General features: G+C 40.6%; 1 protein-coding gene across 9 annotated transcripts in view; it reads left to right on the forward strand.

Annotated features, from left to right (window-relative positions):
- The window catches only part of thrb (thyroid hormone receptor beta), an 87115-nt gene that overhangs the window by 55063 nt on the left and 6000 nt on the right, over positions 1-26052 (forward strand). For 5 of the 9 annotated variants that reach the window (XM_027024643.2, XM_027024642.2, XM_027024646.2 and 2 more), the window contains 9 exons: positions 342-394; positions 561-625; positions 11818-11874; positions 18806-18906; positions 18991-19138; positions 19815-20020; positions 20942-21028; positions 23340-23486; positions 23825-24083. In XM_027024643.2, coding sequence (XP_026880444.2) covers positions 619-625; positions 11818-11874; positions 18806-18906; positions 18991-19138; positions 19815-20020; positions 20942-21028; positions 23340-23486; positions 23825-24083 — 1012 coding nt within the window. In that variant the 5' untranslated portion in view covers positions 342-394; positions 561-618. Of the gene's footprint in view, positions 1-341; positions 395-560; positions 626-7503; positions 7593-11817; positions 11875-18805; positions 18907-18990; positions 19139-19814; positions 20021-20941; positions 21029-23339; positions 23487-23824; positions 24084-26052 lie in introns of all 9 variants that reach the window. The other 4 variants (XM_027024648.2, XM_027024650.2, XM_027024651.2 and 1 more) reach the window with 4 other exon arrangements.

Here is a 26052-nt window from a genome sequence, read left to right on the forward strand (position 1 = left end):
TGAAATAGCCGTCACGTTACTGCTCGATCCCGTAAAGGAGTGTGAGGGGAACCCGAGCAGTGGCCTTTACTGCGGCTGCTGTGTGTGACGCAAACCCACAGCACACTCTTGCCATTCTCTCTGCCTCAGGAGTGTAAATGTGAAAGGTCAGTCAAAGGTTAGCCTTCGACTCGCACTTTGCCACTTCCATCTTGTCTAACATTCTCCAGCGTTACCGCAGTGGGTGGCTCTTGCTGGCTTTATTTGTGTGGTTTCTTCTAGTTCATTCAGTAAGTGCCAGAGCCAGAGCGGTGCATCTGGACCAACATGGTTCTCACTCTTCCTGGATATCTGTTCCACAGGCTCCACTGGTGTGAACCTCGCTGGAGAGGACCCAGATATCCTTCACCGCAAGGTGGGCAGCATCAGACCCCAGACAGCATTTTAAAGTCTGTATCTGACACAAAGCTATTCACATATAATGCTGAATATTTTTAAGTGTTTTGTAGTGCTTTTGCTGCTGTAAATGTATTCAGTGTACTGAGGGTGAGCACCTCTTCCTTCTCCTGTTCGGCTGCCAGATATCGAGGAGTCCGTGAGCGACGTGAGAATGACGTTGAGACCCTGATCCGCGGCAGTATGTCAGGTGAGGCTTCCATCAGCTTTCTGTCTGTGCCAGAGGGTCTTGCCTTGGTGGTTGGGCACCCCCTACATCACACCCCACCTGTTCACATTTTGGTTCTGTTCCCTATGCAACTTAGCCAAGTAATCTCTGAGCATGTGACAATTTTAATACAGCGTCAACACACTCTAAAAAATATTTCAAAACGTTGTAGCAGAATTAAAAATTTTATCTGTATACTCCTCTCAGTCTAATCCTGGGGTCTCTTATATGCTGTATTTTTTCTGAGCAAAATCAGTCTGTAGTATATAATCAGAGCTCTTTAAAATTGATACATATAAACATAAAATATTGAAAATCAAATAGAATCATGTCAGAATCAAAAAATGCATTTAACGTTCAAATGTGGAACAAAAGCAGACATTTGTGGCAACTATAAGTATTCACCCCTATGGGATACATAGGTGGACAGCAATCTTAAATCATTCCACAGATTCTGAGTCAGACTAAGGCCATTCCAAGACATTTAAACGCTTCCCTTTAAACAAGTGTAGCTTTGACAGTAGGTTTAGGTTCACATGCCCTGTTGGAAAGTGAACCTCCATGCTAGTCATCCTAGCATTTCCAGTGATGGCCTAAAAAATATCAGTTTTAGTGTCAACCGTCCAGAGAACCTTCTTACAAGTGTTTGGGGAGTCTGTCTCATACTTTTTGGCAAACATTTTTTCTTATGCCGTTTTTCTGGGCAGTGTTCCATAAAGCTCCTATCTGTAGAGTGTATGGCGTGAAGTGGTCCTAAAGACAGATGCTCCCATCTCTGCTGCAGCTCCTTCAGTGTTATCTTTGGAGTCTTTATTATTGATTAATCCCTTGTTGACCACCCTGAGTTTTGGTGGGCAGCCTTCTTTTGTCAGGTTTTATAGTGGTGCCATATTCTTTCCATCTTGTTATAATGGATTTAATGGTGCTCCATAGGATGTTCCAAGTTTGTCATATTTTTTATTACCCAACCCTGATCTCTACTGCTTCAAAACTTTTTCTCTGGCCTGTTTGGAAAGCTCCTTAGTTTTGATGTTGCTTGCTTAGTGGCGTTGCAGACTCTGGGTCCTTTCAGAACAGGTCCATGTATAATAGCATGATAAATCACGTGACACTTTGATTGCAAACAGCTGCACCTTCATCAAAAAATGGTCACTACTTAAGTTAATTGATTGGACCAGCCCTTGTTTATCGGTTTCATAGCAAAGAGAATACATGCCGTCACAACTTTACAGTTTAACTATTCAGACTACTGGTTTAGGTCAATTTCGTGAAGTTCAAATAAAAATCCACTTGCGCAGGGCAGATTAGGTGTGTTTGAGAATGGAACAAAAACGTGGAGTGGCTCCGGGCCTGGAGGACTGAGACCCTCTGACTTCGTCAACTCAAATAGGATTGGATAACAAATAAACATATAATGATTCATTATCAACATTTGGAAAATACTAACAGTGAGTAATGTTTCAGATGTGCACATCAGAGAGCAAAACTAGTACCGCCCTGTTGCACGAGCCCAAGCTGTGTATGTCATATACATGCCAGAGTCTATTAGCGATACAAGAATGACTGCTGGGTTGACTTACCCTACTCTGATGATGTCACTTCCTTCAGCTGCTTTTCCTGTTTTGACCTTCTTTTGTAGAATTTCTCCTTGGCTGTAACTGCCTGCTTATATTTGGCTTTTAGTAACTAAAAAATCGATCAAGTGTTAAACACACCCCGTATAGCCTTGCTACACGTGCACCCACACACAGCCCGAGTGTGTGTGGATCATTAGACGTAAGTGTATGTCATTAGCAGGTTCGAGGGCTCTTTCTTACAGACATTCATAAACACGCAGTGGGACAGTAAGATGACACAGCTGTCAAATGAACTGAAGAAACACTTGTGTCAACATTCCTTTCACCTTTGCTGTCTTCTTTCCTTGTCCTTTGGTACACACGTTGCTTCTCCCCATCCCGCTCCTTCTCTCTCTCTCCCTCTCCCCGCCTCTCTCTCTCACACTCTCCTTCTCTCTTTCTCTCTCCCCCTCCTTCTCTCTCTCTCCCTCTCCCCCCTCTCTCTCTCCCCCTCTCCTTCTCTCTTTCTCTCTCTCCCCCTCCTTCTCTCTCTCCCCTTCTCCCCCCCTCTCTCTCTCCCTCTCCCCCCTCTCTCTCTCCCCCTCTCCTTCTCTCTTTCTCTCTCCCCCTCCTTCTCCCCCCTCTCTCTCTCCCCCTCTCCTTCTCTCTTTCTCTCTCCCCCACCTTCTCTCTCTCCCCTTCTCCCCCCCTCTCTCTCTCTCCCTCTCCCCCCTCTCTCTCTCCCCCTCTCCTTCTCTCTTTCTCTCTCTCCCCCTCCTTCTCTCTCTCCCCTTCTCCCCCCCCTCTCTCTCTCTCCCTCTCCCCCCCTCTCTCTCCCCCCCTCTCCTTCTCTCTTTCTCTCTCCCCCTCCTTCTCTCTCTCCCCTTCTCCCCCCCTCTCTCTCTCTCCCTCTCCCCCCCTCTCTCTCCCCCCCTCTCTCTCCTTCTCTCTCTCTCCCTTTCTTCCTTTGCTCTCCGCGTGAGGCAGCTCGCTCGCACGTGCTTTGCCCTCTCCCTCCTCTTCTCCACCTCTCTCTCTCTCTCTCTCTCTCTCTCTCTCTCTCCCTCTGCTCTTATTCTGCGCTTCCCTTCTTCTTCTTCTGTGTGGGGTGGATCACTCGCCTCCCCTGCATTGTCCATCATGGTGTATGATTTAGAAGAGACAGTGACAAAACAGTCATGAATTTGTCTCTCCGCAACCCCTTGGAAGGCTGTGCAGTAACTATGCTCTGCGTTATTCGCCCAACCCTTCACTGCGTTAGATACTGTTGCATCACAAAGTAAACACTAAGAGATGCGTTTGGTGTCAGAGGGTTTTACGAGGCTGCTAATTTATTCTGTATAGTTCAGTTTTCTGTCTCATTAACTTACTAAGAGGCCCTGTAGTTGGTCACTCAATCCCGTTGTTCCCCTGGCCATCAGCAGTCAGTGCAGACACCCCGGGGGCGAATATAATGGACTCATGTGGTTTTCATAAACTGCTTTAAAGCGCTTAGAGTCTTTAATCGCAGATAGCTTGAAAATCAGTGTTTCCTCTAACAGAGCGACCGAGGGAAAGATAGAGTGAAACAGTAATATTTAGAGCAAAAAAAACCAGAGAGGAATAATGATGCACAAATATTTCTAAACAGTCGGATCCGTGTACTCGTAATGACAGAAAGGTGAAGTCACCCTTTTCCATTAAAGGTAGCTGGAGGTGCATTGTTGGAAATGGAAAGGACTGTTGGTGAAGCAGCACTTTCAGCCTCACGCGATCAAGCAGTGGCTTGTCAGATTATTACTGAGCACAGCTACAGGAGCAGTTCATAGCTTCTTTCCAATGGGTAGCCTTGCACATGTCTGGAAGTCATTATGCCTTTATGAAAAAACCCACTGACCTTTTATGAGGTTTAGAGTACTGCTGGTCGTCTGCCTCTAGGGGGAGCTAGGTGCACACGGTGGCTCAGCTTTCTTAACCATTTCAGTGAAGTCAGGAAACAAAGTGTGAATGGATTAGGGCAGATAATATGCTTGTGACTGTGGGAGTGAACAAGTTGCTCAAACCACTTGGCACATTAATTAGTATACAAGTAAAATACACAGACGATTGGAGTGAGCCATTCAAAAGAGGACTTTCACTAACTGTGATTAATGCTCACAGTAACACCCAGGTGGTGGACTGAATGTCCCCTAGCTGTCTGTACAGCAGAGTCCCTTCCTGTTTTTAATTGTACATTGAAGACCCAGCTCTTCAAGCAATTGAACTATACCTAGGCCCTTCAAGACACTTGGTTAATCACTGACCCTGCACTAGTGTGTGTGTGTGTGTGTGTGTGTGTGTGTGTGTGTGTATGTGTGTCTGTCTGTCTGTCTGTCTGTCTGTCTGTCTGTGTGTGGGAGTAAATTCATAATTAAAAAATATTCATTGAATATAAAAAAAAAATAAAAAATTGCTATTGCTTGTGTTTATTTCCCTTGCCTGTATTTTCTCTGACGGGGTTGAAGCTGAAAGGTATTCTAACACTCTGACCTAATGCACTAGCATAAAGATTACTTCCATGGAGATAACAAAGTACTTTTGTAAGTCTGAACAAGAGCGTACATCTAAAATGATGATTACAATTAATACTTTGAGGTCTGTGTAGATACTAGCTGTTTTTAACCCATTTTCATTCAGAAAAGGCCTGAGAAGCCTTTTGTGTATAGATCTCATTAATCTCGCTAAACAAGGGGCACAATATTCAAATGATGATGATAATGATGACGTCTGTTACAGAGGAAGACCTGTGGCGCATGACATCATATTGCTGGTATCTGAAGGAATTTACACACTAATCAAGGAATTACTCAAGGAATTTACACACTAATCAAGGAATTTAAACCCTCACAAAATGAAGCAGAGGATCCCGGTTCACATACTCGAACTAAACAACTAAACCCGATCAAAACGTCAGAGGCCAATTGTAGCAAGCATGGAGAGAAACCCACACAGTGGCCTTGTTTAGTTACACTGCCCACCTGGCCACACAAGGGTCAACAGACAGGTCAGCGGACTGCTGGCATCCTGAAGTCTTGCCGCTCGGTAGGGCCACTCGTAGCACAGCAGCCGAACATGCGCTAAGACACACCCCCTCGCCTTGCGCAGAGCACCCTCTCAGCTCCCCTCCAGGTGCTCCTGTGACATTTGCCAGGTTAATGAGATAGATTTAGCCTGTCTGCGAACCAGATGGCCCCACTGTGGTCTTAACAGCTCTGCCTGTATGAAATGCCTCTGCTTAGCTTTGTCCGTTTTAAATAAAAACGTAGGTTCATTTAATTTGGATTAGCACCCGGGTTTGGGGTTTTGGTTATTTTGTTTGTTTGGGTTGTTGGTTTTTGTTTTGTTTTTTTTCCCTCCCAATTGGAAAAAACTTCTGTATCCCCACAGATGACATCATATGCTATAATCGGTTTGGAAATTAGTAAACCATGGTTATAATACATAGTGTTGTTTTCCTTGCTCCTAAAATTATAGCTAGAAGGGTTCTGCCAAGAATCCTTCGTGAAGGCAAAGTACAAAACCATTTCAAATAGCATTTGGCCAACCTAATGCAGTTATTTTGGAAACTTATTCTGTGTTGAAGGAAAACAGAGTACATTGAAGTGAACTAACAATGGGAGCCTCTTGCTTGGAAATACAGAAGTAGCCGTATTGATTAGTGTGAAATGATTAGTGCATTGATTGATTAGTGCGTTAATTGATTAGTGCATTGTTAGTTCTGGTGAATTAAAAATAGATGAGGAAAATGTTCTCAAGCAGTGTGCATCGGAACCTTCTGGACAAGCATACAGCTTCTCTCATTCGTCCATGGAAAAGGAACTTTTGAACTTGTCGCCAGCAGAAAATGAAAATATCTTCCTGCTGCAGACACTAAGATTCGGTGGTGCTGACAGCAAACTTCAGAACCAATGCGAAACCTCATTTTCATTTCACATTGCTCTGTCCTTTTAAAGCAGCACTGCTAAATTAACTGGACAAGAAGAGTCCATACATATCTTTGAAGTTCCTGCAGTCCTGGAGTCCTTTAGATGGGCTTGTTTGACAAGGAGGCTGTTTATGATGCCATATTCACAATTGGGCATATTAATAATAAGTGCTCGTGTTGTTAATAAGAAAGGCATGCATGCAGAAGACAAAAAGCACACCATGTGTGCTATGATATGACCATTGTTGTTATAACTATTGTTAATTATAAATACAGAGTCTGGATAGAGCGAAATGGCTCAGGAGACACTGAATCCACTGACGTAACGTGCATAGCTGCCGGTCAGTGGAGAACCTTGAAGGTGAAATTTTTTTTTTTGCCCTGAATTTGTCACGCACCCGTTCTTGTGCAGTCTTTCTGATTTCAATTCATGTAGTTTTACACACATTTGGTCAGGAGTGTAACCTGCATGCAGCCTTGTTTTCATTGGTGCCAATATAAGATATATAAGATATATAATTGCTTATTAACAGCCAAAGAGAACTGCAGCAAAATTGGAGACGAACATCCTCACACAGTGTCAGGTGCCTCTGAGAGCAGAGGCTCATTGTTCCTGTGTTACTCAATACCTCAACTTTATCTGAAAACATTTCAACCATGCACTTATAATTGGAAATTCATTCATAATTTGATGCATGAATCAGCTTGCATCAAAAGTCACAAGCGGTTCAGGTTAGCGCTAGCAGCAGGTTCAGCTCCTCTCGGTTTTTCCTACAGCTTGCTCTTGCTTGGTATAATTGCTACAAATTCCTGGGTTGTGCGAATATAGTCTAAGCTGCGTGGATCTCGTGTGGTAGTCCTCCCCTGGCCTGCAGCTAATACTCCCATAGCAGAGCTAAGACAACCAGCACTGGGGCCAGCTACTGGTCCTCAAGGCCAGCCATTCGCAGGGTTCATGGTATAGGGTTTTTCACAGCATTGAGGTCTCCCCTTCACAACTGTAGGCCTGTTGGGCACAATGGGGCAGCATTTGAGAACATGTGTCAGATAGCACTTAGCCAGCGTCCACTGATGTAGCTAAGCCAGCTGTGCTTATTCCACTTTCAACATGCAGCCTTTTGTCATGTTATGCCTAAATGTCTAGATAAGTTTTTGTGCATAGTGGAGGGTTTCTCATAGTAATATGTGCACGTTTACTTTAACAGTCAGTCTCATAGTACTTCCTTTCGAGCGTTCATGTCAAATTATTTTCAGGGGAAATACCTGTTGTTTGAATTGAGATTTCAGTTTATTAATTATGTGGCTTTCATTATTGTAATCTTGAAGCAACTCGGTGTAGAAACCTCAAAATTGTTTTATAGGCGGCGATAATTGAGTCTCACCGCCAACGCCAGATGCCTGAGATGATGAAATCTTCCTGCTGTCTGCGAAAGTCAACTCACACTCTTAAGTATATGCACGATATTGGCCCTAGCAACATTGAAACAGATATATGCAAAATAACAGATTTAAATCCAATTCTGTTTTAAAATACATGACACAGACCATACTATGTATGAACCATTGCCCTTAGATTTAATGTCTGAGACATTTGTTTATAAACACAAATTGTGTGTCAACATATGACAGCAATTTGAAGACATTGACAGTAATCTGAAGTAATCTGAAGGCAGCCATTGACACTAGCTAAAGTGTGTGCACGCTGTGTTGTGAGGGCCACAGAGGAAGACTTTGGTGTGCCGTCTACTGAAACCCGTGAAACACCCTGATGATCACGTCCATCCTCTGCCCACTTTTACTGGACGTGACAAATCCCACTCACCTACCATAAATATTGCTGTGGTACTTGTTTTGTTGAAGGAAGCCCCTTGGCACCCTGGCGCCATTTGAAAATCGGAGTTAAAATGTTGAGTGTTGCACAGCATGGAGGTAGTGTGAGGGAGCACAGAGAAGCATGATTAATAACCACACAGCACTGCCAGTCTTGGAAATGCAATTGCTTCTCTGTTTTCATAGATTTGTAGGTGAAGATTAAAAAATTATTTTGTATATAGTGTATGACAGACTCAATTAAGATAATTAAATAATCTGAATGGGTTATCGATATTTTGTAGGTTAAGCAGGGTTTCCATTATGTAATACTTCAGACTGACCTATTCTTTGCCACTAGAAATCTAGTTAAATATTTTTTAAATCATTTGGCCTGCAGTAAGGTAAATAATCTGAGCAAAGATTTACTAAAATATTATTTTCCTGTTTCTTATTGCTCAATTTCATAAAATTAAATAATTGTTGTCCTGGCATTTAGTGTATTAAATTAACATTCCAGTGAATTATAGTGTTCTTTGCTTTGTCTAATATGTTACAACTACTGTGTTGTGGTTTTCAGGACTATCATTGTGATATATTAACATATGTAATAATAATAATACATTGTATTTATATAACACTTTTCAAGGACCCAAAGATGCTTATATGGTGGAGCAGGACGCACAGACTCCCTCCACTTTGTGCAACATTTAATGACATTAAACACGAATGACATTGGGGGCACTCACACATAGTGACGACATTGAACATGAACACAAACAGTTAAACATCAACGTGACAGAAGCAAACGACATTGACATTAATATTAACAAAGACCAACGCAGAGGCACACACTGATGGAGGTTTAAACAGACAGACACTCGACAGTAAACCCAGTGCAGGTGCGTGCCATCACGGAGGGCGTGGCCACAAACAAGGTTGAACCCCCCTGCACGCGGAAGGCCGTACCACGTGACTCGTGGGGGGGAGCGTCCCGTGACAGCTTAGAACATAAAGTCTGTTTCTTAATGAAACATTTATCAGGCCGGGCATTTAATGTACAAAGCTAGTACCTGTTCTACTTTATGAGGCGCCAAATCTGTTATAGTGTCACATGTGTAACTTTTACAAATGAGGAACTAATCCATTTTAAGATGTGGTTCATCAGCAGTGTGGCACTCTGCCTTTCTTCCAGTCTGGACCACTTCACCTCCTACTCTCTTAGGCAGAGTGGAAACCAGTCCTGTCAAAGAACATTACTTCAGTATTTTTACATAATTATGGCTGGGAATAGGTGTACTTCTTGGGAAACCCTTTTGGCAGAAAAAAAAGATATTTTGGCAACAGTGATAAATGGAAAAGCTGCAATTTGGGTCTATTATCTGATAAGAATTCCCAGAATCTGCTTTCTAAGCCAGCTGGTGCTTACTCACAGAAAATCTGGTTCAACACTTATGTTATGTCGTACTGTTTTATATTTGTAGGTGTAAATGAAATGGCCTGATTTTATTTAGCTTTGATATTATTTATGTTTCTTAGTTAGTTTAATGTAACTTTGTATTGTTTAAGGGATAGAAATATTTTAAATTGTAGTAAAGTACACAGAATTTCCAGAGAAACGGGACGTTTTGGACAGAGGTCGTTCATTTCCTTGCACAGCCATCCGAAACGTCCAGTTCCTCGCTGAGAATCTTGGATATGGAATCTGCTTTCCTGACAGCCAGCTGGTGCTGACTCGCATTCTGCACCCAGCTGTACAACATGTACATTTTATTATTAGAGCAAACCAACAATCACATGTTGCTGCTGTCGTGTCTGTACGTACTCTGGAACATCTTCACTCAGGAATCTACTCAGGAATGTCATATTTTTCGACCCTAGTGCGCCTTTGGTGTGAAAACATTGCATGATTCAGTTATGATTCAGCAAAGAAAAGAAAATGAAAGGAAGCAGAACAGAAGAAGAATAAATTCAGAGAAAACGCTTCTCCCTGTGTGGTTTTGGCGGACTGCCTCTGGTGAGCATATTGCACATTTAACCTCTGACCTGTTCTAGACCTCGTTCATGGTCTAGCAACAAGTGCCAGAGTGAACTGCTTGTATGCATGTCCTCGTACAAGCGAGCAAGATGAGGGAAGCCTTTTATGCTGTTGGGCCACAGGAAGTTAGGCCGTGAATAAATATTTGTGTTTAGAGAACAGATAGAAATGATGTCAGACTATTTTGGACCTATTTTGTATATACTTATAATGATTACATACTTATAATTAATGATAATGATTCAGCAATGGTTAAACCTAAAGGTAATATTTATTGTAATACTATTAGATAAACAAATCTCAGTCTCTTATGGAATGGATCTATCTATCTATCTATCTATCTATCTATCTATCTATCTATCTATCTATCTATCTATCTATCTATCTATCTATCTATCTATAGTTAAGAATAGCAGTACTTTTAATTATTAAAGCTGACTTCTAAAAAACATAATGCCCTTCAGTAAATATGTTATATAGTGATAGAGAGAGAGATTCCAGACCATTCAGATTGCACACAACAACGTGATGTACCCTTCCCCTGGGACATATGACTACGGTAGCTCAGATGAGTATGTTAACCCAGATGCTTAGGGGTGGAGAAACACATGTGCCATACTAAGGCCATGCAGGACTGGCTTTTACCAGCATGTAGCTGCACCGTGAACCCTAATTAGCTGGATTTGTTTAAAAACTGATTTATGGGGAAATGATTACCTCGTGTTATCTTGAGTTGAAGCACTTGGCCAACAGCTACCAAGGTTGACCCTAATAAAAAATTTGCCGTTATCAAAACAAACAAGTGGGTTTATTTTCATCAAACAACTGATTAATATGCTGTTTCATAGTATTTAAATCCATTTTCTGTTCCCAGGAGCACCTAATCAAACTAAATGTACCATTTTAATTGAACTAACTAACATTCTCTATTTAATTTAGGATTAAAGTGGCCAAATTTTCTCAGCACCCCTCCTTTTTTAAATTCATCAGATTTGGGAGCTAATATTTAGATTTAGGAGGTAATATTTTAAGTCCTTTTTAATGATATTTCAGGCTCAAGCAGGGATGATGTAATGATCTCTCTGACACAACAGATTTTTTCCCTATGCCTGTTTACAACCCCAATGTATTTTGCATCTGCCACCACCGATTAACAATGCCAATTACGTGAACCGTCCAAACGAGATACTTCCAAGATTAATGTCCAATGGCTGTGACCCTCATGCATGAACATGTTTGTGTTTCTCATTTTCTCCTACTTTTTTTCTGAGGTGGATGCATCCGAGCGTGACAGTTCGTTTTAAGTCAGTGCTCACAGCATAAGAAAGCCATCTGCGATGTGAACAGGAGAAAGCCTGCCTGTTTGTACAAGAGCACTCGTTGATGAGGACAGTGAATTCATCATGCCCCAAAAGTTATACAGAAAGCAAGGCATCCCACTCATCTGTGTCATTAAGAAAAGCACCATTCAAAAAGAAAAACAACTTGGGGAGTTCAGGGATTGAAGTCCTACATCTAAGATCAGGGAATAAAACTTATTATTTTAACAGCCTTGGCAGTCGAGACCCATTAAAGCTAAGAAATGGGGGAAAAAATTACTTGAGAAATTTAAATAAAAATATAAATTCTCACCAAAGCAAGGCAGGTCATGGAAGAGTCTTTGTTGCATAGTCATGAGAATATGCCTGATAAGTGATGTTTCACTGTCATGCGCTGTAACAAAGGATATTTCTGTGCACAGCGGCTATTGTTACCATTATAAATAGTGACATAAGCGAAATGATGCACTACGTGAAGGCTGATTTGTCACTGTATATAATATCAACAGGCAGTGTGTGCAAGAGCAGCATCATGGCGTACCTCACTTTTTCCGAAGCCACAACAGGTAAGGACCTAGCAACAGAGCAGAGAAAAATGGCTATTGTTGCAATATATTTTTTCATATTATGTCATGTCAAGTTAATTAAAAATATTGCCATGAGACCAGAAGCCTGAACTTGTTATATTACCATTCCAAAAGCAGAATAAGAAAGTCAAATACCACTGTCAAACAAGATAATCTTGACATCACTAAGTTTAAACATTTACATAGTTAAGTTGAAATATTGACATGCATGACTGACAGAGTGTGACAGAGTGCTCAGGATGGTGATGATAGGTTGTATATGACTTGAATAACAAGCAGGGACCACTTGTAAATCTGTGTGTATGCATAATAAAAAGCGCCTTAATGTTCTCTTAAAATCGCTCTTACTGGAAACAGAAGCTGTTCATTTAAGTGTTCCTTGCACAGTGCCCACTGATCCTTAACCTAGACTGGGCTATTATTTGAATATAAAACCGTGACTGAGGCTAGTTAAACAGGACTCATCAATGCATTCAGGGGCTTTTCGTTTATGTCCTTTCAAACATTTATGTATTGATCCTTAACCTAATTATACAAATATATAGAACTTAGTTAAGACTTATCTTGATATCCTTTCAAATGTTTAAGTTTATATTCTCTCGGGATCTATATGAGTACGTGGCTTTTCCCATGTTGTGACAGAAAAGTACAGGATTAATGCAAAAAGTGCAGGAAAAACAAGATTACTGGCAAATTAATAATTGTATAGATCAGGAGCTCTCGCCACTACTGCCTAGATCAATAGGGAAAGCTTGTTAATAGCTGAGTTGCAGCTCCTGTGCATTAACAGGTCATTAACACTCTATAGTCTTCACTGGTAACTCCCTATGTCTGGAGCAGCACTGCCCACTCCCATTGATGGCGTGTGGAGCCTAATCTGGCCGTAATTATGATGGAGTGGCGTGTCGAAGTCCTCCTGGGACAGGCCCCACGTTGTGTTCACCTTCCCTCAGCTTACCTGGAGGCCTTCAAGTGGCCGGCAGCCCCAAGAGGCGTGCACTTTTCAGGTAACGCCATGCGGCTGGGGACATCTGGCTCAGGCAGCCGAGTCAGCCCGGGCCTTGCCCCAGGGGCCGTGAGGCAAATTGTACGTGGCCAGCTTTAAACCCTTTGAGACCTTAAGTGATCGGTCGGGGAAGTAAATAAATGGGAGCGAATGCCTGCTCCTCGGGCCACAAACACCACGGGATGCCGAGCTGAGCACACTGCTCTCACGGATAGTGCGGGCATGCACTGCAGTGCTGCAGACCGGTAAAGCTGAACCGCAGACACGTGTACTGGGCTTTTGCAGGATAAGGATTACTCCTATTAGAAGGGTCAACCTTAACCTTTACTTAACCTTATATCGATTTTTGTGATCGATATAAGAAGGATTTTGAACATACTCTGCTGGTCAGAAGGACACATGGATCATGGTGGAAGCTCTTGACACTGTAGCACAAGGGTTGCACTGTGCGGGACGTGCTACTTGAGTATCACTGTGAAGTGGCAATAAGGTAAGCTGAATGTTTCAGTTGGCATTTCAATAAAACCAAAATTCAAAGAAGTTAAGATCCTGTAGGGGTTCAGTAAGAGCTTGATGACATTGGCTGTCAGGACAGATGTGTATTAAGGTTTTGCCATTTTATTTTCATAGTTTCACCAAGGGTTTCAGCTTCAGTTCTTATTTGCTGGGAGCTGGGATCCTATAAGGTGCATAATTGTATGTGTGTTTGTTGATAATGTTATGTTGGCTTATTTGTTTGAATGCTGATCAGCAGATTTACCCATTTTCACAGACTTTTACTTTAAAAATAAGAAATTCCCTTGAATCCATAAGAGTAAGAGACTGAGGAAGAAGAAATAACAGTCACTTGTTTGCATTACAGCCATGTCTGAAGTTGTTTGTGAGCACTCGAAATCCCCCTACCGATTAAACCTACATATAAGGACATCACCTCGTCAAAAAGTTAAACTGGTATCAGCTTTGGGTCCAGGGCAGATTTGCCTCAGAGGCCCCCACTGTAAACAGCTGCTGCGTGCTGATCTCATTATTGTCTTATGCGTGGCTGTCCGAAAAACAACGCCACATTTGTTGTTATGTTTTCAACTCAGTTTTTGTAATTTTCTTATTGCCTTTTTTCTACATTGTTGTCATATAATAGTTAATTGTAACACAATGAGGCAAAGCTTGGTGTTTTAGTGTGGGGGGTTTTATTTTTTAATTTAGAATTAATTACAATTATAGAAATTTGGTGCTAACTTCAGATACATTAGTGAGCAAGTAAGCAAATGTATTTAGGTTGGAAATATATTTATGGTTTAAGCAGATAATCACTGATGATTACTTACAGTACCACTGTAAATGAAAAGTTATTGCCAAACTCCCAGCTATATACCTTTTTTGCCACTTCACACTTTTTTTTCAGTCATTCCAATTGATATAACCAATAGTTCATCCGTAAATACAGCAATCAATCACTGTTATTCACCCTGCTTACTTTTATAAATGATCTGTTGCTCTTCAGGTACTCCTGCTTTGTCTGAAAACAATATCCGGACAGATGTACAAAACACAAGGCACTTAACATCCAAAAGTTTATTGTTTTTTGCTTTTATTGTTTATTGCTTTTGTAAATATGGAATTGTTTAATAATAAAGCTAATCCTTTCGACCAAATGAAGGTAAATTGTGTGTCGCCGTGAAGCAAAAGGTGGTCTAGTAATTCACAAGTCCACTCAGGACTATTTAACATTATCCATATTGACATCAGTATGGTTTAACGGAGATTAAGATCATGTGAGGTTATGGCCCGCTTCACATTGGAAATCAATACCTGGTAATGATGTGCCTGGTTGCTCTGTCCAGGACATTAGGTTTTGAAGCTCTGGACTGTAATCATAATATCTTGACCAAGGTTTTCCAGCTGCAGATATTAATAGTGATAATTGAGCTGGTCTTCAGTTAGAGCAACTTTTTAGCCTGTTAAACTGTAGCATAGGCCAGCTAGGCTGCGATAAGGTGGCATTATCCATTTTCTCTGGACAGCACAAGGTCCAGGCTGGAGAGGACCATTATGGCTGGCTTTAATCTGAGGGGCCATCACCCCCGTCTGCTACACTTCGAGGATTCATCCAGAGTCAGATTAGAAGAACGCGTAGTCATAAATCTTCCCTCCAATTTGGCAGGGCGACGGACATGTGGCATGGGCGGGCTGGCCGCCTCGTCTTCCTCGATATATAAGGGTCCTCTGGGGACCTTTCACACCATTGGTTTCACTGTTGACAAGTTTACCTAAATTTTGTTGTTGTTTTGTTGTTGGTTTTGACCGAGAGTGAGCACATCCACTCGTTCGTACGAGACGATTGGCTATAGACGTTCCTTCGCTCTGTAGTTGAGGAAGCTTAATGTCATTGTCTTCAGCTGTGCTGTCTAGACGCCTTCCGCCACCGCTGTGCCTCAGAAGGACACGGTAATGAATTACTGTATCCCGGACGTTTATGAGCTGCCTCACACCACGGGCGGAGGCTACACAGTGCCAGGTGAAGGCGAGTACTGCATGTACGGCGGCGGCGGTCCCGCCTTCGGCCACTACGAGCCGCAGCTGTCGCACCACCAGTCTGTGTGCACGGAGCAGCCGTGGCCTCCAGGCCAGCTGTACCTGGGTGCTTACAACCACACGTTCAAGAGCGAGCTCTGCAGTGCCGAGGTGACCCTGAGCCACTACCACCAAGGGGACTGCTTTTCCGAACAAGGCAGGCAAGACCTCTCCCAGACACAGTGGATGCAGACGGCGCACAAGAAAGGTACTGAGGCACACCGCGGGGAAGAGGCAGCACGTAGCAGAGAGGGTGTGCCCACCACCTGGTTGTTAGGGAAAGAGAGGGTAGCGGGCAAGGAATAGTTGTTGGAATAGTTGTTAGAACAAAGAGCACCAAAGGACAGCATGGCTAGCATATGCCTTTGGCCTCTGTTGCATGTTTTTCAAAGTGTTGGGGCTGTACGGTTGACTATTGAAAGTTGGAAATTTGCCTAAACGTGACTAAATTAGTTATTCGGATGGTTGGTTAACTAAAGTTTATTAATTATTCGGATGGGTAACACAGTATGTGAAGGTTTCTACTGTAGATTGTAGGGATTCATGGATATCTTAATGGTCCGTCACTAAGTTGAAGCAATGGAGCTCATCTCATTTTGAGAGCAAATTCATTCATTTCATGGCTGTTAAAAACCTTAAAGAGCTTATGAATTTCACCTTTTACTGAGAGCATATGACACTTAAAGGAAAAAATGGCCTGAGTCACTTAGCTCTGTAGTGTATTGTGTTTTTAGAACATCTGGAAATCTGATGACTGTGATCAAGTTAATTTATATAGAATTAGATTACGGACTCACTGTGCGATATATATATATTTTTTTTGGGGGGGGGGGGAGGAGATTGTCTGTCTTTTTTTTAATTTTTTTATTATTTTTATATATATATATATATATATATATATATATATATATATATATATATATATATATATAAAGCCTGAAGATCAGTACAGAGCTTCACCTCATATGTTTGAGGTGACTGGCTACACTGTGCAATGAAACACATTTTTAGTTCAGCATTTCCAATGAATTTCTGATCCTGTTACTACTAGTAGCAATCGATTTGACATAGTTTGATGCAGCGTCATAGGAAAATTCTTGCCCTTTGGTGACGAGGCCTTTGCACTGTTAGATCTGTTGGACCCTTTTGTATAACATGAAGGGTTCCATGTTGCCTACAGCGTGTCTTAATGTTTTGAGGCTTGTCTGGTATTGTACAGTATATTGATCTGCGGGTGTGCCAGTTGGAGCCCGGGCAGAGGCCCAGAAAGCCTTAGCCTGCTGGGTTAATGGCCTGCCTCTTACCTCCTGCTGTCTTATTGATTACGAGCAGTATTGATTATGGTTATCTTGAAGGAACTCATGGACTCATGGACCTTTAGCTTAGTTTGTTATTGTGTTGACACATTGTGTTCTTTAAAACGCATGGAGCAGTTTCCAAGATCTGAGGATCCGCAAGATGCTTGGCCCTCAGGAGTTAAGTGCGTTCCTGGATACTCTTTTCCCAATACCATTTCTTTTTCTTCAGCTTTCCATCTGCTCTTCAGTTCTGGGCTGAACATTATTTTCTGTTTTAATTAAATTAATCTTTGATTCTTTTTTCAAAAAAGTATGCAATTAAAGTAGAAATACTTTAATACATCTATGTAGATGGTTACAATACATAGTAAATGTATACTAAATAGTAAATGTATACTACATAGTAAATAGTAAATGTGTACTACATAGTAAATGTATAATACATAGTAAATAATAAATGTATACTACATAGTAAATAGTAAATGTATACTACATAGTAAATAGTAAATGTGTACTACATAGTAAATAGTAAATGTATACTACATAGTAAATAGTAAATGTGTACTACATAGTAAATAGTAAATGTGTACTACATAGTAAATGTATAATACATAGTAAATAATAAATGTGTACTACATAGTAAATAGTAAATATATACTACATAGTAAATAGTAAATGTGTACTACATAGTAAATGTATAATACATAGTAAATAATAAATGTGTACTACATAGTAAATAGTAAATGTATACTACATAGTAAATAGTAAATGTATACTACATAGTAAATAGTAAATGTGTACTACATAGTAAATGTATAATACATAGTAAATAATAAATGTGTACTACATAGTAAATAGTAAATATATACTACATAGTAAATAGTAAATGTGTACTACATAGTAAATGTATAATACATAGTAAATAATAAATGTATACTACATAGTAAATAGTAAATGTGTACTACATAGTAAATGTATAATACATAGTAAATAATAAATGTGTACTACATAGTAAATAGTAAATGTATACTACATAGTAAATAGTAAATGTATACTACATAGTAAATAGTAAATGTGTACTACATAGTAAATGTATAATACATAGTAAATAATAAATGTGTACTACATAGTAAATAGTAAATATATACTACATAGTAAATAGTAAATGTGTACTACATAGTAAATGTATAATACATAGTAAATAATAAATGTGTACTACATAGTAAATAGTAAATATATACTACATAGTAAATAGTAAATGTGTACTACATAGTAAATGTATAATACATAGTAAATAATAAATGTATACTACATAGTAAATAGTAAATGTATAATGCATAGTAAATAGTAAATGTGTACTACATAGTAAATAGTAAATGTATACTACATAGTAAATAGTAAATGTATAATGCATAGTAAATAGTAAATGTGTACTACATAGTAAATAGTAAATGTATACTACATAGTAAATAGTAAATGTATAATACATAGTAAATAGTAAATGTATACTGCATAGTAAATAGTAAATGTATAATACATAGTAAATGTGTACTACACAGTAAATAGTAAATGTATACTACATAGTAAATAGTAAATGTATAATACATAGTAAATAGTAAATGTATACTGCATACTAAATAGTAAATTTGTACTAAATAGTAAATTTGTACTACATAGTAAATAGTAAATGTATAATACATAGTAAATGTATACTATATAGTAAATAGTAAATGTATACTACATAGTAAATGTATACTACATAGTAAATAGTAAATGTGTACTACATAGTAAATATACTACATAGTAAATAGTAAATGTATACTACATAGTAAATGTATAATACATAGTAAATAGTAAATGTATACTACATAGTAAATAGTAAATGTGTATGTAGTAATGTATAATATAATAGTAAATGTATAATATATTTTTTTCCCATGCTACTTTGTTCTTTTTTTTTTTTTTTTTTAACACCATCACCTATTAAATTTCCTTCTTGCTGCAGGTGATTGTAATGTTTGTGTTTCCTTCTCAGGGTACATCCCAAGCTACCTAGACAAGGACGAGCTCTGTGTAGTGTGTGGGGACAAAGCAACGGGATACCATTACCGCTGCATCACTTGCGAGGGGTGCAAGGTAGGCCTCCGTGCACCAGTCAGCGTGCAGCAGCGGGCCTGAGACCAAGCTATGCAGCGCTCATGGCCTCCTTTCTCCCAAAAGGGCTTCTTCCGTCGCACGATCCAGAAGAACCTGAACCCAACGTATGCATGCAAGTACGAGGGGAAATGCGTCATCGACAAGGTCACCCGGAACCAGTGTCAGGAATGCCGCTTCAAGAAATGCATTGCCGTGGGCATGGCAACCGACTGTGAGTGCTCGGTTCCCTCCTATAATGTAGCACTTTTGGGGGTTTTAGTTTGTTGTTTGCTTCTGTTTTTATTTGGGGTTTTGTTTTTGTTTTTGTTTTGCTGTAGTACAAGCTCATGCAGGTGTTATGCTACCCCTTTCCTGCAGCTGCATATAGCATGCCGTGATATGACGTCGTCAGACTTAGGGAGTGCATGGACCTGGTGCTGTGCAGTGAGGGCGAGGCTGTGGGTGTGGTTTCTTTGAGGTTAACGCTGATTTACAGGAACGCAGAAGATCACTCTGCCACCACTATGCGCGCGTCAGTCAGAGCAGCCGATACCAACTGCAAGGAGTCGCATTGACTTAATTCATCAATAATGCAGATATTTGTATAGATAGTTTCCGGGCATTGTTGTATTGATATTTGACCACATTCCTCTTATTCTTTGTTCTTGAATATGAATGAAGTAGAGGGGGGATTGTGGGAAAACTGTCAAGGTAATTGACTCAGCATCCTAGTTGATTCATTCTGGGATACTCCCTTTTCTGGTCATTTCTTTACGCATGTGTATGTATACCAAATTCTTATTCTGTATTCTAATTGTGCACCTTGTTCTTGCCTCGCGTTCCTTCAACTTGCCTGGCTGTTGTCTTCTGCGGCACTTGGCCTGCTGTTGCTCTCTCCTGCCCCCTAGTGGTGCTGGATGACAGTAAGCGGCTCGCCAAGCGTAAGTTGATTGAGGAGAACCGGGAGCGAAGGCGGCGTGAGGAGCTACAGAAGACAGTGTGGGAGCGGCCCGAGCCCACGCAGGAGGAGTGGGAGCTCATCCGTGTCGTCACTGAGGCCCACATGGCCACCAACGCCCAGGGCAACCACTGGAAACAAAAGCGCAAATTCCTGGTGAGATGCCTCCTCCCCGATGTCAATGCCATGGGTTTTCTTCCTTTTCAATTTTTTTTATTTGTCCGTAGCTGTTTAATTCCCTGCCACACCTTGAACACACCCCTCAGTTCCTACTTTCCCAATTTTCCCTATCCCACTTGCCACTTTCCCATTTTCCACATGATTCTCAATCCCATCTCCACTGTGGTGCCCTGTGTTAATATGTCCATGTTTTTTTTTTGTATCTTGTAGAGAATGGGGGAATGTTAGCTGGACGCTGGAGATTCTGTGTTCCACAAAGGCAGCAGCACTAACTTTATTAGAACATCTTTTACTGTTTTATCTCCCTCTGCTCCTTCTGCAAACTCAGTTTTCCTTAATCTGTTCAAGCAAACCAATCTAATGTTTTCATATTTTTCTGTGCTGTTTTTTTCCCTCCTGGTTTCCTCTAATTTTCTGCTTGTTCTCCTCCTTACCTTTTCGGTCTCTAACCAATTGCTTTTTCTTTGAACTCTTAACGGTGCTGTACAGATTGAGGTCTGTGTCAGGACTCTTCAGCTTTGCTGTGGGTTTCCACACCATGTTTACTAACAAATGCCATGCTTATTAAGATGACATTAAAACAGGCCTTCTCTAAAGTGCCATTGTAGTGACAGTATCATTACAGTGACACTAAGAAACATATGCATATACTGTTTGCGCTAAGACAATATGAAACATCCAATGTCTCTGATAAGCACCCTCGCCTAGTCATTGGGTATATGGTTATGGCAGCTTGTGTTCTAAATTCCATGGAAACGCCACTTGAGCTCATGATCTCACTTTGTTTCTGTCTGCACTGTCTCATCTGTCCTCAGTTTCAACTTGTTTTTTTTTTTTAGTTGGCTTTGACTCGGGTTCTTCATTGAAACTTCACAATCCCTGTTGATTGCCCAACAGGTCGAGGAAGCAATGCTACTTAATGAAATAACTTGTAATTTATTCTATACTTCTGACCAGAGTGCAGTGGGGGTGAAGGAAACCAAGGTAAGAACCAGTAGAACAAATCCATTTGAGCTTTTTAAAAAAAAATTTTATTATTCTTTATTTACCCCAAAAAGAAACCGCTGTTTGAAATTGTCAGCTGCTTCCGTTCTGTCTTTTTAAAAAATTTAATTTAATTTTATTTACATTTTTGGATAGATTGACATTAGAGATGGCACCGATCCGATACCACGTATCGGAATCGGGTCAATATCAGCAAAACATGCTGGATCAGATCTCATTAGAGAAATTTTTAAGGAAACCGATCTGATACGATCACAAATTCAGCCTGAAAATACCACAGCAGTGCTTTGCAGTAGTGCGTGGAATGTGGTGACAGCCAGGTTAGTTTGGACACAGTTCCTACACCACTGTAGATTTAGCATTTTCTTCACAACGATTAAAACTATTATGTTCAAATGCAAATATCCATGCACTCACACACACGTGATTATTTCTAGCATTTTGATAACCTAGTGTGGACTCAGTGTGGAGTACAGATTATCTAACATCTAGTGAGAGCATTTAAACGAGACAAAATAGCGTTTTAGCACTGTCCACTGCCATGGATCCATAACCAACTGATTTGTTTAATAATCCGTTCTTTATAAAAACCAAATGATGATGTTTCCAGTTTGGCCGTGAAGTAAAGAAAGATCAGAGTCAGGGAGAGGAGAAACCTGACAAACTGAGCCAGAGAGGAGAAAGAAACGCAACAAGTAAAACACCCTCCCTCTCTAAATTCACAAAGTTAATTACTCTGTGGCTTCAGTGTACTCAAATCTCATGAAAAACAGAAAAACTGCTGTTTGCCATTAGCCTGCATGTTTATGGTGGATGGAAAATGTAGATTTTTTTTATAATAAGCAACTCTGTCCATAGATTTTTTTGTTGTTATTGTTGCTGTTATTGTGGTTGACTTTGGCCAGAAAGTATATCCATCTTGTAGTCATTATCATATATAATCTCTATTGGTTTTAAGTGCAGAGAGACTCATAGTACAGGTAGCCATGTCTGATCATGTAGTTCCTGGCGTGTATTTGGTGTGTAGCGGGTAGAGCGGCGATTTACCGCTGAAATTGAAAAGAACAACAATTTTAAGGCCAGTATTAAGTTGATGTGGAATTACGTTTGCATGCAGTAATGGGAAAAATTGCATAGTGTAAATTTCATGAGTCAGTAAGTGAGGCAGCCTACTGAGCAAAGATAGACAGACAGACAGAGAGAAAGAGTTTGTGGGTATGTTTGAGTTTGTGTGCTGGGTGTAAGAACCAAGACTCTGAGGACCAGGGCAAAAAATATCACCTCACTAAGAGAGACATTGACTGTATGGCAATGGAAGGGAAAAAATTAATGCTCTAGTCTTTTGTTTTATAATTTAATTTATATTTATCTGCTATAACCATGCATGATGTCAGTAAAAGTAGCATATATAATACATCAACATAAACAATTTCCCCAAAAAACTGAATCACAGCTCCACTGTGTTTTTTAATGAAAATATATTGGATCGGTATCGATATCGGGCGACATTCAAATGCAAGATATCGGTATCGGATCGGTACAGAAAAACTGGTATCGTGCCATCTCTAATTGACATGCTGAATGCTTGCAGTGTCTGTTTGCCGTGTTTGTGTAGCACTCTGCTCGCTGTGTCAGACTGTAGGTGTGCGCAGGCGAGGAAAGCTTAAGGGACAGCTCTGCTGAGCGTGTTAAGACTGAAGGAAAACGCTGCCAAACAAAAATAAGTGAAAAAGAGAAAGTCGTAGTCCATGCTGTATTCAGCACCCTTGTCTGCTCTTTCTCAGTCTGGTCGCTTCCACGCTTCGTCTTTCACATCACTTTATTTCTGGTCAGAAGGGCATTAAGTGCTTTCAAAAATAACAAACAATGTTTTTTTGGTTTTTTTTTTGGTTTTGTTTTTTAAGTTAATGAAACTCACTACTCAGCACATCGGTGAATAACCCTAGTCAATGACATCAAGAGCAGTGAGAGAGGGAGATCTAAACAAAATGCCTTCTCTGCTCCTGCTTCCTCAATGATCCTCCTGTCGTTTAAGTTTCCTTGCTCTCCATCTTTTCTTCTGAATAACTGGGCACCATGGACTCACTCCACTCTCGGTTTGTTTTTTTTTGGGTTTGTTTTTTTTTTTTTTTGGAATGTGGCTCGCTGCAACTCTGTGGCCTTTCTCAAGCTTTTAGAGGGGAATGAGGATTTTGCTGTGTCACATCATCCACTTGGTAAATGTCCGTTAGCTGCCCAGTCGCCCCAGCACTAAAGTGCCCTGCCCCCTTCCTGCTTCCTGTCATTGCAGCCTGAAGACATCGGTCAAGGGCCGATCGTCAGTGCGCCAGAGGGAAGCAAGGTGGACATAGAAGCCTTCAGTCAGTTTACAAAAATTATCACCCCCGCCATCACCCGAGTTGTGGACTTCGCCAAAAAGCTGCCCATGTTCTGTGAGGTAAAACATCTCAACAGACGTTCAAGTTTTCAAAGTGCTCATACCAAAAGTGGTAGGTAAAGAAAAATAACTTTAAGCAAAGTAATCAGTATAAACCCAATTTATTATCCTTCTAAGCATGAGAACATAAATACCCTCAGGTAAGTAACACGTCAATAGGCATTAGGTAGGTAGAAATCTTAAAGAACATTAGATACAAAACATCAACTTGGGTTGATCACATGATGAAAAAAGAACGTGAACGGCTCAGGAAAGTGAATCCCGTGAATCTGTGTGTGGTGGGGACCTGATGCTGTTGTCCTGTTGGAGTGAAACACGGTGCTGCCGTTGTGCTGCAGCTGCCCTGCGAGGATCAGATCATCCTGCTGAAGGGCTGTTGCATGGAGATCATGTCTCTGCGTGCTGCCGTGCGCTACGACCCCGAGAGCGAGACGCTTACGCTCAACGGGGAGATGGCAGTGACACGCGGGCAGCTGAAGAACGGCGGCTTAGGCGTGGTCTCGGATGCCATCTTTGACCTGGGTGTGTCGCTGTCCTCCTTCGACCTGGACGACTCGGAGGTGGCGCTGCTGCAGGCTGTCATTCTGCTCTCCTCAGGTGAGCTCCGGCGTTGTTGCCTTACGCGTGCGCTACGCCCACCCTCGAGATGGGGTCAGTGTTAGGAATCACTGGGACAGAATGCCCCAACACTCCACATATTCAACCCATGCAAAAAATACGGAGCAAGAAATACCAAAATAACTGCCTTTATGTTTAGAAGAAAACAGAATGCTTGTGTTGATATGGGGGGAACTTTTGCTCACGTGATTACACACGATAACAGCCTCTAATAACCGCAGATCATTCAGCTAAAATCAGAATACTTCATCCACCTAGCTAGCCAGTATGATCAGACAAAAATCAAAACTGAGTAGTCCATTGTCAGTTTGCACATTGCGTGAGCTGTCTTTTACTCCTTCAATCTCGATGCACGCATCTATAGATGAATCATCAGCTTACTTACCTTTTACTGAACATCAGCCTGTCTAATGTTGGCTAACTAGGTTGACCAGCAAACCATCAGTCAACTACACAGGGTACTGTTATTTTCCCTTATTTTGCTGTTAATTTGTATGGGCCCCTACATTTCAGTTAGGTAAGGATGGTTTATCCCCAGAGTATCTTGGCTAACGTAGCTAAGCTTAGGTAACATCTGTCAACTGAGTTGTTAGATCCTGTGCTTCATTTTTCTCCCACATATTTAACTTAATCCATTAAGTTAGATAACTAGCTATCTTATCTGCTTCTGACAGTTGACAGCAAGACTCCAGGAGGTTACTGGCCACTAACGAGACCAACTTGTTTCATATATATATGCTTCTTTTATATTACACTAATGACGTTTGGCAGATGCTCTTATCCAGAGCGATGATCTACCTTGCTGTACATATATATTTGTATGGCACTACGTGTGTTCCATGGGAACCCATAAACCTTAATAAGATGACCTTTAATATTATGACCTTTAATAAGATGACCTTAAATAAATGACCGGTTTAGAGAGAAGTAGCAAAATATTGTCAGCTAGTCTAGTCCAAATTTACATAGGGCGTGTACAAGGTATGCACGTTCTATACTGCCAAGTGTCCACCCCATCCTTCTATAGCCCATTTTTGAAAAAACCTAAATAATATTTAAAAGTCTGTGCACATTATTACAAGAATTACAGTCCTTAATAATGTGTGTTTGGTTTCCTGTAATGATGTAAGGTAATGATGTAAGACTTCCCAATCGGGCTGCCAGTATTTTTGAAAGAAGCATCAGGTCTGCATATAAAAGAGAAATAGGCCTATAGAAGGTGCAATCCTCTGATGGCTTTCTCTTCTTCAGATGGGTAGTTGAAGCTTGGCAAAAGAGTTGTCAAACATACTCAGTACTGGGTTGACCGGGATATATAACTATATGACACTGGGCATAGTCAGATATAACTGTATGATGACAGACTGCATGTTCAGATATAACTGTATTATGACAGACTACAGAGTCAGATATAACTGTATTATGACAGACTGTGCATAGTTGGATATAACTGTATTATGACAGACTATGTGCATAGTCGGATGTAACTGTATTATGACAGACTGTGTGCATAGTCTGATTTAACTGTATTATGACAGACTGTGCATATTCAAATATAAGTGTATTATGACAGACTATGTGCATAGTCGGATGTAACTGTATTATGACAGACTGTGTGCATAGTCAGATATAACTGTATTATGACAGACTATGTGCATAGTCTGATTTAACTGTATTATGACAGACTATGTGCATAGTCGGATGTAACTGTATTATGACAAACTGTGTGCATAGTCAGATTTAACTGTATTATGACAGACTGTGTGCATAGTCCGATTTAACTGTATTATGACAGACTGTGCATATTCAAATATAAGTGTATTATGACAGACTGTGCATAGTCAGATATAACTATTATGACAGACTGTGTATAGTCAGATATTATTGAATTACCGATTGAGCTAACAATTAAGAGTGCAGTAGCCTATTAGGGATAAATAAATGATAA

Source organism: Electrophorus electricus, chromosome 4 (genome assembly GCF_013358815.1).
Source record: "Electrophorus electricus isolate fEleEle1 chromosome 4, fEleEle1.pri, whole genome shotgun sequence".
Lineage (NCBI taxonomy): Eukaryota > Metazoa > Chordata > Actinopteri > Gymnotiformes > Gymnotidae > Electrophorus > Electrophorus electricus.